At 43.6% G+C, this 12,760-nt stretch overlaps 1 protein-coding gene across 5 annotated transcripts in view; it reads left to right on the forward strand.

Annotated features, from left to right (window-relative positions):
- Positions 1-12,760, forward strand: part of CDK14 (cyclin dependent kinase 14) — a 509,998-nt gene that overhangs the window by 120,988 nt on the left and 376,250 nt on the right. For 3 of the 5 annotated variants that reach the window (XM_066584664.1, XM_066584665.1, XM_066584668.1), the window contains one exon: positions 686-931. In XM_066584664.1, the coding sequence (XP_066440761.1) occupies positions 686-931 (246 nt within the window). The remainder of the gene's footprint in view (positions 1-685; positions 932-12,760) is intronic. The other 2 variants (XM_066584666.1, XM_066584667.1) reach the window with 1 other exon arrangement.

Here is a 12,760-nt window from a genome sequence, read left to right on the forward strand (position 1 = left end):
CACACCCCTTATTTTTACCTTGGCCGGTATTTTTTCGTAACAAAGGGGACAATCCTAGTTGCAACCTCAGCCATTGATGTGAACATAAACTGAGCTGCAATACCGCACAGAACCTATGGACAGGTGTGGTGCTATTTATGGAAGAGAGCAACCTTTTTCTTGCGCTCCTGTGCATCCCTTTAACTCCTATTTAGTATGCAAGATGTTGTATAAACAGTCTGTAATATGGGGGCAGGATTTATTATCACACCCCTCCATTTTTTGGAATTGCTGTTCTAATTTGTATTGTAATAAAGTAAGTTGACCATTGGTGAACCTACACCTCAACGTCGGAGTGTTTAGTCCAAGACATTACGTAGGCTGAGCTAACTGGAAACCTTTCCTTGCAGAGCTGCAGTACAGACAGATGCAGCTTGTATTATGTGACGTTCGATGGTTTTGTTTGGGTTACACCAGGCAGATAAAGTGTCTCGTGTTTCTGTAACTTAGGGATCGATTACTCAAGCCATTGTTGCGTCCTCCATAAACAATGCATCATCCTGAAAGGAACATGTTCGCAGTATTGAACAAAAGCAATTCTTCTTCTGTCCGACCTCAAGGATACAATGTACGTCTGCTTGTTGTTTAGCAAGAATTAATGCTGCCCTGTTATCTACATTAAGCTTTTTGCTTGTCACCCTTGTAGATATGTGTCACCAAGATGTCCACACGGAACTGCCAGGGAATGGACTCTGTGATCAAACCATTGGACACCATTCCTGAAGACAAGAAAGTCCGGGTTCAGAGGACTCAGAGCAGTTTTGACCCATTCGAAAAGTCTGCAAACCAGGTGAAGAGAGTGCACTCTGAAAACAATGCATGCATTAACTTTAGGAGTGCCTCCGTGGGGAAGGAGTCTCCCAAAGTCAGACGTCATTCAAGCCCTAGCTCGGTAAGATGCACTATATCGAAGCCTGGTATGGTCAGGTAGACTGATTTTAGTAGTTTGGAATAAGTGTATCCGATATTGGGGGATGGCATCATAGGTAAAGCGCAAACTCTTTTCTAGATATCGACTAGGATGGCTTAATCTGATCAAGAGACTGTAGATATATATCTTATAACTGGCTGCTCCATGGGAATACAGTAGCCCATTGGATGACCATATCATTCATAAAGTAGTTGTGCCAACTAAGAGCGGCTTTACTTCCCGGTTAATTGAAAGATCCTGTTATGCCTTATCCTGTGTTGGAAGATCACTTCAAACAGCCATCATCATAGTAAGGCTATGTTCACATTACGGTTCGGGGTTCTGTAGGACATGCTGTAAATGTTGATGACCTAGCTTTTAGAATAGGTCACGAAGATCAACGGTGGGGGTTTGACTTCTGGAACTCTCAAGGGTTAACTATTTGAAGGGGGTCACAATGCTCAGGTGAGCTCAGCAGTCTCTTGTTGGGATTACGACGTCACGTTCATCGGTCATATGGCCTTTCTGCAGTGAGATATGATGATGACTGTGTAGAGTGATTTTCGAACAGACTGATGATGTATCTTAGTATTTCAAGGGGTTGCCCTATTATGTAAACTTTAAAGAGTTTGTCCAAGTTAACAATAAGTTTCTCATCTCTCCCCACTCCCCTGCTTGTTCCCCAGTGTCAGTCTCGTTGTGATGTCACTTTCACTTTACAGGCTGCAGTCATCTACAAATAAGTTGTAGCAGCCAATGGCAGCGCTCAGCTAACATGGCCGAACACTGTCATTGGCTGCTACAGCAGGTGTACGGGATGTCACAGCAGCCTGTAAACAAAGACAGCGGAGACCAGAGTCGGTGGCATAGGATGAGTGGAGCAACAACTGATTTGTTATTTTAATGCATGGGGAACACGACAGGGGCTTTTTTAATTCAAACAACCCCTTTAACCCCTTCAGTGGCAGGTTCATTATTACCATGTCATGCCTCACAGTGCACGTTTTTTAAATGAGCCAGCAATGCAATTAAAACACTGAAAGATTTCAGATAACAGCTCAGTGCTCTGCACATTTCAGCACTAGAGCTGTCCACGGAAATCTTTCGGGGGTTTTAACTGCATGGTCAGTGCACAAGCCCCAGACATTTTCCGGGCATGCCACTAAAGGGATTAAGGATAGAGGATAAGTGCCTTATTGCTGGGGTCTGACTGCTGGAACCCCCACTGAGCATGCAAGCAGGAGTCCCATATTGCCGTTAATGAATGGAATGGTGGTAGAGCTTGTGTGCTGCTGCTCCATTCATTTGTGTGGGACTGCCAGAGATTATAGAGTACTGTACTCTGCCTCTTTTCGGCAGTCCAATTGGAATTACTGGAACGGCAGTGCATATGCTAGGCCACTGTGCCATTTATACAGGGCAACACGGGACACCCATCTTCATGATCAGTGGATTTGCCAGTAGTCTGACTCCCACTGAACAGACACTTATCCCCCCCCCACCTAGGTCTTCAAGGTGACACGCATCCTATGTGTTGTTCATATAATCTAGGCTTGAGTACAGTGTATATTATTTGCAAATAAAAGCTTTTATAATGGTGGCGCTGCTATGTAATACAGTACTGATGGATATATATATCGCTGCAGCGCATACACATGACATCTGCCTTAGATAGATGGGATCTACAGGCTGTCCTCTTTGCTGTATGGGTAGTATACTTTATGTGGAATACATATAAATGATTAATTTATCCAAGACTGTTGGGGGGCTCTGATTGATCATGAATTAGAATTGCCTTTTTTGTCCATATGTGAATGTAAAATTTAAGCTATATAGTCTATAAAACATATCAGAACATTTTTTTTTCAGATCAAAACCAAAAACTCAGTAAACTGGAATGAATCTAAAGCCTTCATGTATTTCTATGGAGCTCAGATCAATGTTTCCACAATGCTTAATGATGCAGAATAGAGGAGTCATCCTGCTGGTTATACGTAGACGTAAAAAATAAAAAGCCTTTAAAATTGGCCGCTCATCTCTTATTTAATGCTTAAAGTGATATGCCGCGGCATCAAAGTGAACGTCTCGTGGATGCACTTTTAGTTTCATTCATTAGATGTCAGTCTATAGATGAGAAATCACGTGTTTAAATCTTTTAAATGTTGTAGCTATTGATTTTCTTTTAACTGATAAAACTTCCTTAGTGGCGGCCATATTGGGGACAGAGTCTGCCTATAGGTGGTACAGCAGGGTGTATGCAGAGTATGGCATCTGCAACAAATAGGTCAGTTTACAGACAAATTTAATAGATTATTTTATTAACCCTTTGCAATCCAAATTTGGATTCAGGGTTTCCTAGGGGGTCTTTCTCTTTCTCCCATTATACAACGGTGCCATCTGCTGGCTAGAGCCAGTACTGCTGGAGAGGCCCCCCGACAACAGAGCGGCCAGTAATAATACGAGCCTCGTGTGGCGCAGAGTGTAAGCTCTCGCCTACGACCTGAAGGTTGCAAGTTCGATCCCCGGATGATTCAAGTAGCCGGCTCAAGCCTTCCATCCTTCTGAGGTCGGTAAAATGAGAACCCAGCTTGGTGGGGGGTAATACTTACCTGAAAGCGCTGCGTAATAAGTTAGCGCTATACAAGTGCCAAGATTTATTTATATACAGTCGGAGCTGTACAGCCTTCAATCTAAATGTCTAGATGCCAATCCACTGGCAATCCAAAGGGTGATTGGAAAGGGTTAATTGATGGAGTACAACCACTCCCCAGAGTCTAGTAGTAATGACCGGTATACAGACCCTCATACTGTATACTGTGTTGCTATCCTGCCTTATCTAGGCCTCCAGCAGCACGACAGAGTCATAATTAATTCACCCATTCCCTAATCATAATAAGATGACTCTGTCCTTTCTATCCCAGTCTATACAGCAAAGCTGACAAATGTGCTACAAAGAACAAGAAGCGTCAGCCTATTCTGTATGCTCAGTCGGCCATGAATTTCCTTGTCAGCTCCGAAAACAGTGTAGCTCACTGCTACATTGTTTCTATAACGCCCTTTCATTTAACTGGGAGTTTCAGAAACAGAGTAAAGGCCCATTTACATGTAGCGAAAATTAGTTAAAACACCTGAAAATGAGCGATAATCGTTATATGTAAACGTGGGCTTTGGGCACTTAAAATCTATCATTCAGAAAGTGTCTCTCAATGGATCGCATGCTGTGTTCTCCACGGGAATCAGGAGATAACATTGTAATTTGCCGGCAGCCCTGACGAGAACAATGCAGCTGTGTGTGATTTTAAGCGCTCTGCAAACAGCTCCGGGAGGCCCTTTTACATGCAAATGAAGATAAAATGTTAATAGCCATTAACACTTTATGCAAACCGATCCGTAAAACTTTCAATCTTTCAATCGTTTGAAAGATGATCTTTGCGTGCAAATGGGCCTTAAGACAGCTAGTTCTGAGAGTTGTTCCCATTATGGCCTTGATGGGCCAAGATGGAAGTACCTCCTTAAAGTAATAAAAATAACATACTAATGCATGCTTACCTCTAAAATGGTGAAAGTACAAAATACAACATGTCCCACGAAAAACACGCCCTCATTTAGTCACATTGATGCGAAATTAAAAGGAAAAAAAAACTTTACAATCTAGCATTATAAACTGAAGCCAAAAGCTGGCCCAGTCCTTAAGGGGTTAAAATTCCCCGAAATTTGAAATTCAATTGTTGGGAGGTGAGGCATACAAAATGCACTGATGAGCTAGACATTTCCCATTACCCAAAGTACATTATATACCTTAGCCAGGACATTTTAGCTTGTTGTGTCCCCCGTGGCACAGAGCAGGCATGGCTCACCAGCCCCGCAGCTACACCCCTGGGGTTGAGTACAGTCGGACTCCCCTGGGTTATTAGAATTCCTGGATTTATTCTGACATTTGTAATTTCTGGTTTGTCTGATACTGGATTAAAGGAAGTTCATGTATAATACTATTGGAATTGGATTAATTCATTTACAGGTAGAATGAACAGTATAACCAGGGGAGATCGCCCCCGGCATCGCCGCCCCGCAGACGCTGCTACATTGTTTACAGCATTGTGCATTCAATCAATAGCGTTCTCGGTGTTTGTCGCAATGTCCGATTTAAGTCAACTCTTCCAAGGTTGAATGATCGCATTTCGAGGTAGGACAGGCACACCTTGTATAATTTATGCTGATGCATTCACTTGGCATCCGAGGCCGGAGCACAGCGGGCGGTGTAATATCCTACAGGAAATGCTACTATTCTGGAAAATTGTGCAATTTCAGGACAATTTTCATGCAATGTAAAATCCGAATCATTTCAGGAAAGAAGAAAAAATCCTTGCTTTAATTGTGCAATTTCCCATTGAAATGACTTGTCAATCAGCGGAGATCAAAGCACACATGATGATATTCCACCGTGGCCGTGCCTTTTATTCATGATCCTCCATAGGCTACTTTTATTGCGAAGTCCTAGAACGTCGAATACTAGCTTCTTGTGTGGTGTGCGCGATGAAATGCAGAACATTATTATAGGCAGCACTGCTTATCTTTCACAGTGTAGTAATTTTGCATCTGAAATTACATTGCTGTCTAACTTTTAGGAAGTATTAGTAAATAAGCCCCATAGTGTGTCCTAGTACTCAGAAAGTTAACCCTTTCCAATCGACAGTCTGACTTCTGAAGACATTATGATTTAAGGCTGTACAGCTCCGATGTTGAAAGACAGCCATCGGGGTTCTCTTACTGTATATTGCCAGCCTCTCTGCTGTTGGAGCCTATCCAACGTGTCGCCTCATGCAGTACTGGCTTTAGCCAGCATATGGCGCTGTTGTATAACAGCAGAAAAAGAGTAAGCTCCCTAGGAAAACCAGGATACAAATTGGATTGGAAAGGGCTAAAGGACTTAAGCACGGACAGATCATGGAACAACCATAAAGTCGAAAAAGCAATAATAGAATGGCAATAAAATGAAGCGTGTATCAACACTAGTGGGTAATAAAGATTCAAGAATAGAAACTTACCAATAGATGAGAGGAAGAGGGGAGTGATGGTAAACAGATCCTGGTACAGATAATGGTGATAGTATCAGATAATGGAGTAGATGGGTGATGGAGAATAGATAATCAACTGAGAATTTCTTACCCTTAAACTGGGTTCCCACGGGATGGTAATCCCGCGGTTTGGCTGCGGCAAAAAGCCGCGAGGTTTCCGTAGGAGAGCTGCAGCTTCAAAGCCAGAAGCATTTTGCCGCGGGTTTTGAAGCGGTTCGGCCACCGGCATTCTGTTGCGGTTTGCCAAATCTTGTCCACATGGCTGGCTAATTCCGGGATTAGGAGCCACAGGCGGATTTGCCGCACAGAAATTATGCACGGAACCCAGCCTAACTATAGCTTTCCCTAATGGGAGTCTCACACGAATGGATTCTTATTGCGGAATCTGTAGTCGCCATACGCGCGGACTTTCCGTGGCAAAACGCAGGAATTGGAAGGCATGTAGCATAGATTTTTGCTTGATACTCGGGGATACAAATTGCGTATTCCAAGAATGGAAGAAAAATCGCAGCATGCTCTATCTTGCCGTGGACGGCTGTTATTGCCATTAGCATTGCGCATGGGCTGTGGGTTCTTGTGTCGTCTCTTAGCAAACGCGCAGAATTACAAGCGAAGAAGAAAAAAAACTGTACCGCACAGGACTGCCTGCTAGCTGCTGCGGTCATTCACAATACAGTTATAGGAGGTATAAAGAGTCACCGGCCGCCCTCACAGCTGAAATCCACTGCAGGCCTCCTCAACCAGTTTGTCCTCCCCTAATCTATTCCTGATGCTGACCCCAACACCAGGCATCATTGTCTCGGAGTATCCCTGAAGATATCCCTTATACAGATTCTATCTTAAACACTGACCCTGATAAACAATAAGAAGGCACTCAGGCTCAGAGACACGAAAACTAAACTGAGCTGAACGAAGAATCAAGTCAAAGACGGATGCAAACAGGAAAAAAAACAAAACAAGGCTAAGAAGCAAGGACTTGACATAACTACACTTGCAAGAAACAAAGCTAGACTGCATACTAGAAGCATACAAGAAATTCAGGATTCAAATGCATATAGCTTATACCATAGCCAGGAACACACTGCAGAAGCCTGGAATATTTAAAGAGAGGCTAGCCGATCAGGAACTCCTATCCAAATGAGCCTAGGCTGCAACAATATGGTCAACTTACAAACCCTAATGTTATTGGTCCAGCAGTGGGATAGTTGGGTAGCGAGTGGAAAAAACTAGTAGACAGGAGATAATGAAACAGCAGGATCATTCCTGCTGATAACGCCACAGGAGCTGGTTTTAGAAGATGTTTAAGATTATCACAGGAAAGGCTTTGATATAAAGAGTTACTTGAAGAAAAATTTCAATAATCTAATGATGATAAAACTCCTTGATACCTGCTGTTATGTATTCATGCATTCACCTCGCAGCTCTTGCTTCTACACATCCTTAGTATCTCCACCATCCCAGGTATTACCGGTATGATGAGTGTCGGGGCGCATAGGCGCTTGACTGCTGTCCCAGCGGCTATCACTCCTGTCTGTCAGACGATGGAGGTGGAGTAGGTCGGAGATCTCTTCTGGCCGCCCACCTTCATGCACAGTAAGCAGGAGTTGTTCATAGATTGAGTTACTCCTGTTCTCACTGAGTGAGAAGCCGCTCAGTAGTTGTTCCATTTCAGTGAGCTGAAACGGAACGACCAGCAACAATTGCCCACTTCTCACGGAGTGCCTTTTTGGGTCGACTATAATAGCTCGTATGAGGGATTTTTATTTGGGTGCTATCGGTCCATGTATAGGTAGGTTAAGTACACTTTTGACTTGGCTGAGGAATCATGGCAGAGTGCTAAAGATAACATACAATGATTACCTTCCCTGTAAAATCCAGGGTTTGCTGGCATTATCGTGTTTCCCTGAAAAGACCTACCCCAAAAATAAGCCCTAGCTTTATTTTTCAGGATTTTTGAAATGCAACTCTACTCTGAAAATAAACCCTAGTTACCTTCCATTAAAAAAAATAGGAATATATTACCCAGCAGGCTTGGTTCAGGTCCTACCCACTGCTTTGCAGAGCCCCGGCGGGGTTCCCGCAGTCCTCAGACGGCTGCACAGAATCGCTTCCTGGTTACGAGATACATAAATCCCGCCTCCAGGAAACAATGACTGTGATTAGTTCTTGAAGCACTCCATTGATTGGCTGAGCCACAGCTCAGCCAATTCTTAAATCCCGCCCTCACAACGTGATGGCTGTGATTGCTGAGTCGCGGCATTTGAGGAACCAATCAATGCAGTATTCGAAGAACCAATCACAGCCATCACTTCATGGAGGTGGGATTTATGTATTCCGTAATCAGGAAGTGATCCTGTGTGGGCCGCTGAGGACTACGAAAACCCTGCCAGAGCTATGGAAAGCAGCGGGAAGGACCAGGATTGACCCTGCTTGATGTATTCTTTTTTTGGGGGGGGGGCAAAGGACTGAAGGAACCATGTCGGGGCTCTGGAAAGCAGGGAGAACCTGGGCTGAGCCAACTGGGTAAATAAAATAAGACATTCCCCCAAAGTAAGCCCTAGCACTAGAGATGAGCGAGCGAGCTCGGTAAGGTCAGTTACTCAAGCGAGCCTCGCTCATCTCGAGTAACTGCCTTCTCCTCCGAGTGTGCTCGGTGGGGGGCGGGGGGCTGCGGGGGAGAGTGAGAGAGATCTCTCTCCCCCGCCGCCACTCTCCCCCGCCCCCCCCCCCCCCCCCCCCCCCCGAGCAAGCTCAGAGGAGAAGGCAGTTACTTCAGAACTGACCTTACCAATCATGCTCGCTCATCTCTACCTAGCACCTTTTTTGGGGTAAAAATTAATTTAAGACCCAGTCTCATTTTGGGGTAAACGAGGTAGCATTTTTGCTGGATTAATCTGGAAGGGACTGCCAGTTTTTATCAGGATGTCAGTATCCATTGAATTAATGTGTATCTCTAATTCCTTTTATGCACTTTAGATAGATAAGACCTAGAGGTTTGTACAATGTTCAGATGTGAACCTTCCCTGGAAGTTTTTCTTGTGCAAATGTAGAACTTTGAAAGAAAAAAAGATGCTTTCTTCTGTAAATCTATTTCTGAGGGGAAAAAAGTGCAGGAAGCCTCGAGGTACGCAGAAAAAGATATCACACAGTGAGAACACACGTTTCCCAAACGCTGCAAAATTTATTTTACTGCTGTAAAGTAACGTTTTAGAATGTCCCAGCGGATTTTGAGAACGTCATGTAAATGAAGAAGTTGGTTGTGGAGCCATAAAGCCTTAATGATCCTGGATAGAAATACATGATACTGTTCTCCATTAAAAAACTAGGGTGATGAGCAGAGTTTTGTTGTCCAGCATTTCTTGGTTAAATTGTGGCATTATCGCACAAGCTTAATGTTGCCTTATGGGAAATAAGAAAGTGGGCAACTCTGCAAACATCATATACAGTCCCGCACATTGGATTTGTTTGCACGCCACAATTTTTCTGCTATTTGTGACTACCAAACAATTCCATGTTCCGCTAGCCATCAGGGTCTTACTGATGATAATTTTGATGTGTTCATCAGTGTATTAAGGCCCATTTACACGCAAAGATGATTGCCCCAAATTTGTACAAAGGATAGGATGGTTGATCATTTTAGCGATCGTTTTGCATAAGCTGCTAATGGGCACTAGTGCAACTTATTACCTTCATTTGCATGTAAATGAGCCTCCTGAGCTGTATGCAGAGAACAGCAGGTGGTCTGTTCTCTGCATGCAGCTCTTTTGTTCTGCCTGGAGACTACAAGCTGAATACAATGTAATCAGTGCTCCCGTGGAGAACACAGCGCTCTCTGGCTGAATGATGGATTTTATGCTCACCTAAAAATCATCATTCACCAAAAAGTAAATGATGGTAGCATTTACACGCAACGATTATGGCTCAAAAGACATTGTTTGAGCTAATTTTGAGTGATAATCATTGCGTATAAATGGGCCTTTAGAGTTAGAATGGAACAGCTGGGTGAATGCTTGATCACTGCTGCATTCAATCTCCTATTAATCATTGTCTTGCAACTAGGAAACCCCTATTTTAGCTCTCTTTGGGGGTCTCATAGGACAGTAACCAGTGCTTAAGCGGTAATATTTTAGGCTGGAATGGCCCGGAAATATACTTATTTTCTTCCACATTGTAACACCCATAGAAATAATTGCAAAATTCTAAAACACAGAAACCAAAAATTGACGACAGAAAAAGCTCAAATGGTCCATCTAGTCTGCACTTATATTATTTCTCTTAGGATAGTTATGTGGTTACTTGTAGAAAGTCTGTCCCAGGACCTCTTCAAGCAATGGACTGAACATGTTGGTTTTCAAAATGCCTCATCCTTTGTTCTCACAGGAGATAAGCTGCTGCCAGTGGTGTCTGACAACAGCTTATTCTCATTCCCTGATGGAGAACACATGCACTCTGATCGGAGCCAAACGTGTATGTATAAGGAGTTGTTGGGCGGAATAGCTATTCATTCAACAACTATGTAGGGTGTATGATCCCCTTCGGGGATCCTTGGAGAAGATGCTGGTTGTAGCTTCTTGGCTCAATTACTTTGCTAAATTATATATGTATTATACTGTTTGAATAGTAATTTAGCTTCAAATGGGTATTTTTAAGAAAACACTGGTGGCAAATTTGGCACATTACTAATAATGCAAAATTAACAAATCGTTATATATGCCATTCTCTAAGGGTACGTGCACCAGAGGAAGCTCAGGAGCTCAATACTACTGGTATATCTCAGTACTAAACTGTATGCTGTAAGCTCAGGGTTGTGAACCTGTATTTTCATTTTCCTGGATAACTTATCCCTAGAGATGAGCGAGCATACTTGCTAAGGACAATTACTCGATCGAGCATTGTCCTTAGCGAGTATCTCCCCGCTAGGCAGAGAAGGTTCAGCTGCCGGCGAGGGTAACAGGTGAGTTGCGACAGTCAGCAGGGGGGAGCGCAGGGGAGAGAGGGAGAGAGAGATCACCCCTCCGTTCCTCCCCACTCTTCCCCGCCGGCAGCCAAATCTTTGCTCCCGAGCGGGCAGGTACTCGCTAAGGGCAATGCTCGATCGAGCAATTGCCCTTAGTGAGTATGCTCGCTCATCACTACTTATCCCAAAATCATGGAGAGCCAACATTTTTTACAAACCCCTACAGTGGATATTAAAAAAATCTACACACCCCTGTTAAAATGCCAGGTTTTTGTCATGTAAAAAATTCCATGATGAATCGTTTCAGATTTATTTCCACCTCCATTGTGACCCCTTATCTGTACACTTCCACTGACAAAACAAGCTGCAATCTTTTAGGGCTCAGTCAGACCAGCGTGTGTTTTGTGCGCTCATAATGCACGCTTCTAAAATAACTAATTGGTTCTTATAGAAGTATTTATATGCTCTGAATTAGCAGCACAAAACATAGCTGTGATTGGTTCCTGCGCTCACCCAATCAGAGGCAAAGCTTCCAGGAGGCGGGGATTGTTAAATCCCCAGCCAGAAGAAATGATTTAGAAGATGTGCTGGAGCCCCACAGCACTGCTAGGTGATGTACAATTTTTTTTTATTTTTTGCCAGCAGGTAGGTCTTATTTTCAGGGAAGGACAGCTGTGGCAGGGGATTCTTTCATCCCCACAGGGAGTCCCATCATCACTGAACACTATGACAGTGCTGTCACAGTGTTCAGTGATGAGGGGAACTTTGTAGAGCAGCTGCTCTAGTAAACAAGCAAAGTTTCATGCACTGCGCATATGAAACTTTGCTCGATCACGCGTTCTCAGCTTATGAGAGGAGCGCATTTTTTTTCGCACACATAGACCCGCAAAAGAACACGCTCGTCTAGCCACGGGCCTTGGGGTAGAAAAAAAATGTGGTTGCATAAATATGCACAACCTAAAATTAATACTTTGCTGATGTACCCATTGACTTTATGACAGCATTCAGTCTTTTTGGGTCAGTGTCTATCAGCATGGCACATCCTGACTTGGCAATCTTTGCCCCCTCTTCCTTGAAAGAGTTCTCCAAAACTGTCAGATTGTTAGAGGATCTTGTGTGTAGCACCCTTTTCAGGTGAACCCACAGATTTTCAATAGGATTCAGGACTGGGCCATTCAAAATGTTGATGGTTTTCTGGCACAGCCATTCTTTTGCTGATTTGAACGTATGCCTTGGTCATTGTCATGCTGAAAGGTGAAATTCCTCTTCATCTTCATTTTTTTTTAGCAGAGGCCTGAAGGTTTTGTGCTAAAATAGACTGATATTTGGAACTGTTCATAAGTCCCTCCACCTTGACTACAGCCCCAGTTCCAGCAGTAGAAAAACAGCCCCAAAGCATAATGCTGCCTCCACTATGTTCACTGCAGGTCTGGTGTTCTTTTGGTGATGCACAGTGTTGGCTTTGTGCTAAATAGCCATCAGACCATAACATGTTCTCCCACATACATTTGGTAGACTTGATGTAAGTTTTGGAAAACATAGCTGGGCTTGGGTGTTTTTTCTTTTCACCCTACCTTACTTGCCAGAAATTCCTGCAGCTCCTTTACTCTTGCTGTAGACCTCCGGGCAGCTTCCTGTCCAATTTTCTTCTGGTCTTTTCATCAAGTTTTTGAGGGCCGTCTAGTTCTTGGTAAAGTCACTGTTGTTGTGCCCAATGTAATCCACTTCCCGATGACCGTCTTCACTCTGTTCCATGGTATATGTAATGCCTTGGAGAGT

Source organism: Eleutherodactylus coqui, chromosome 12 (genome assembly GCF_035609145.1).
Source record: "Eleutherodactylus coqui strain aEleCoq1 chromosome 12, aEleCoq1.hap1, whole genome shotgun sequence".
NCBI classification, from domain to species: Eukaryota; Metazoa; Chordata; class Amphibia; order Anura; family Eleutherodactylidae; genus Eleutherodactylus; species Eleutherodactylus coqui.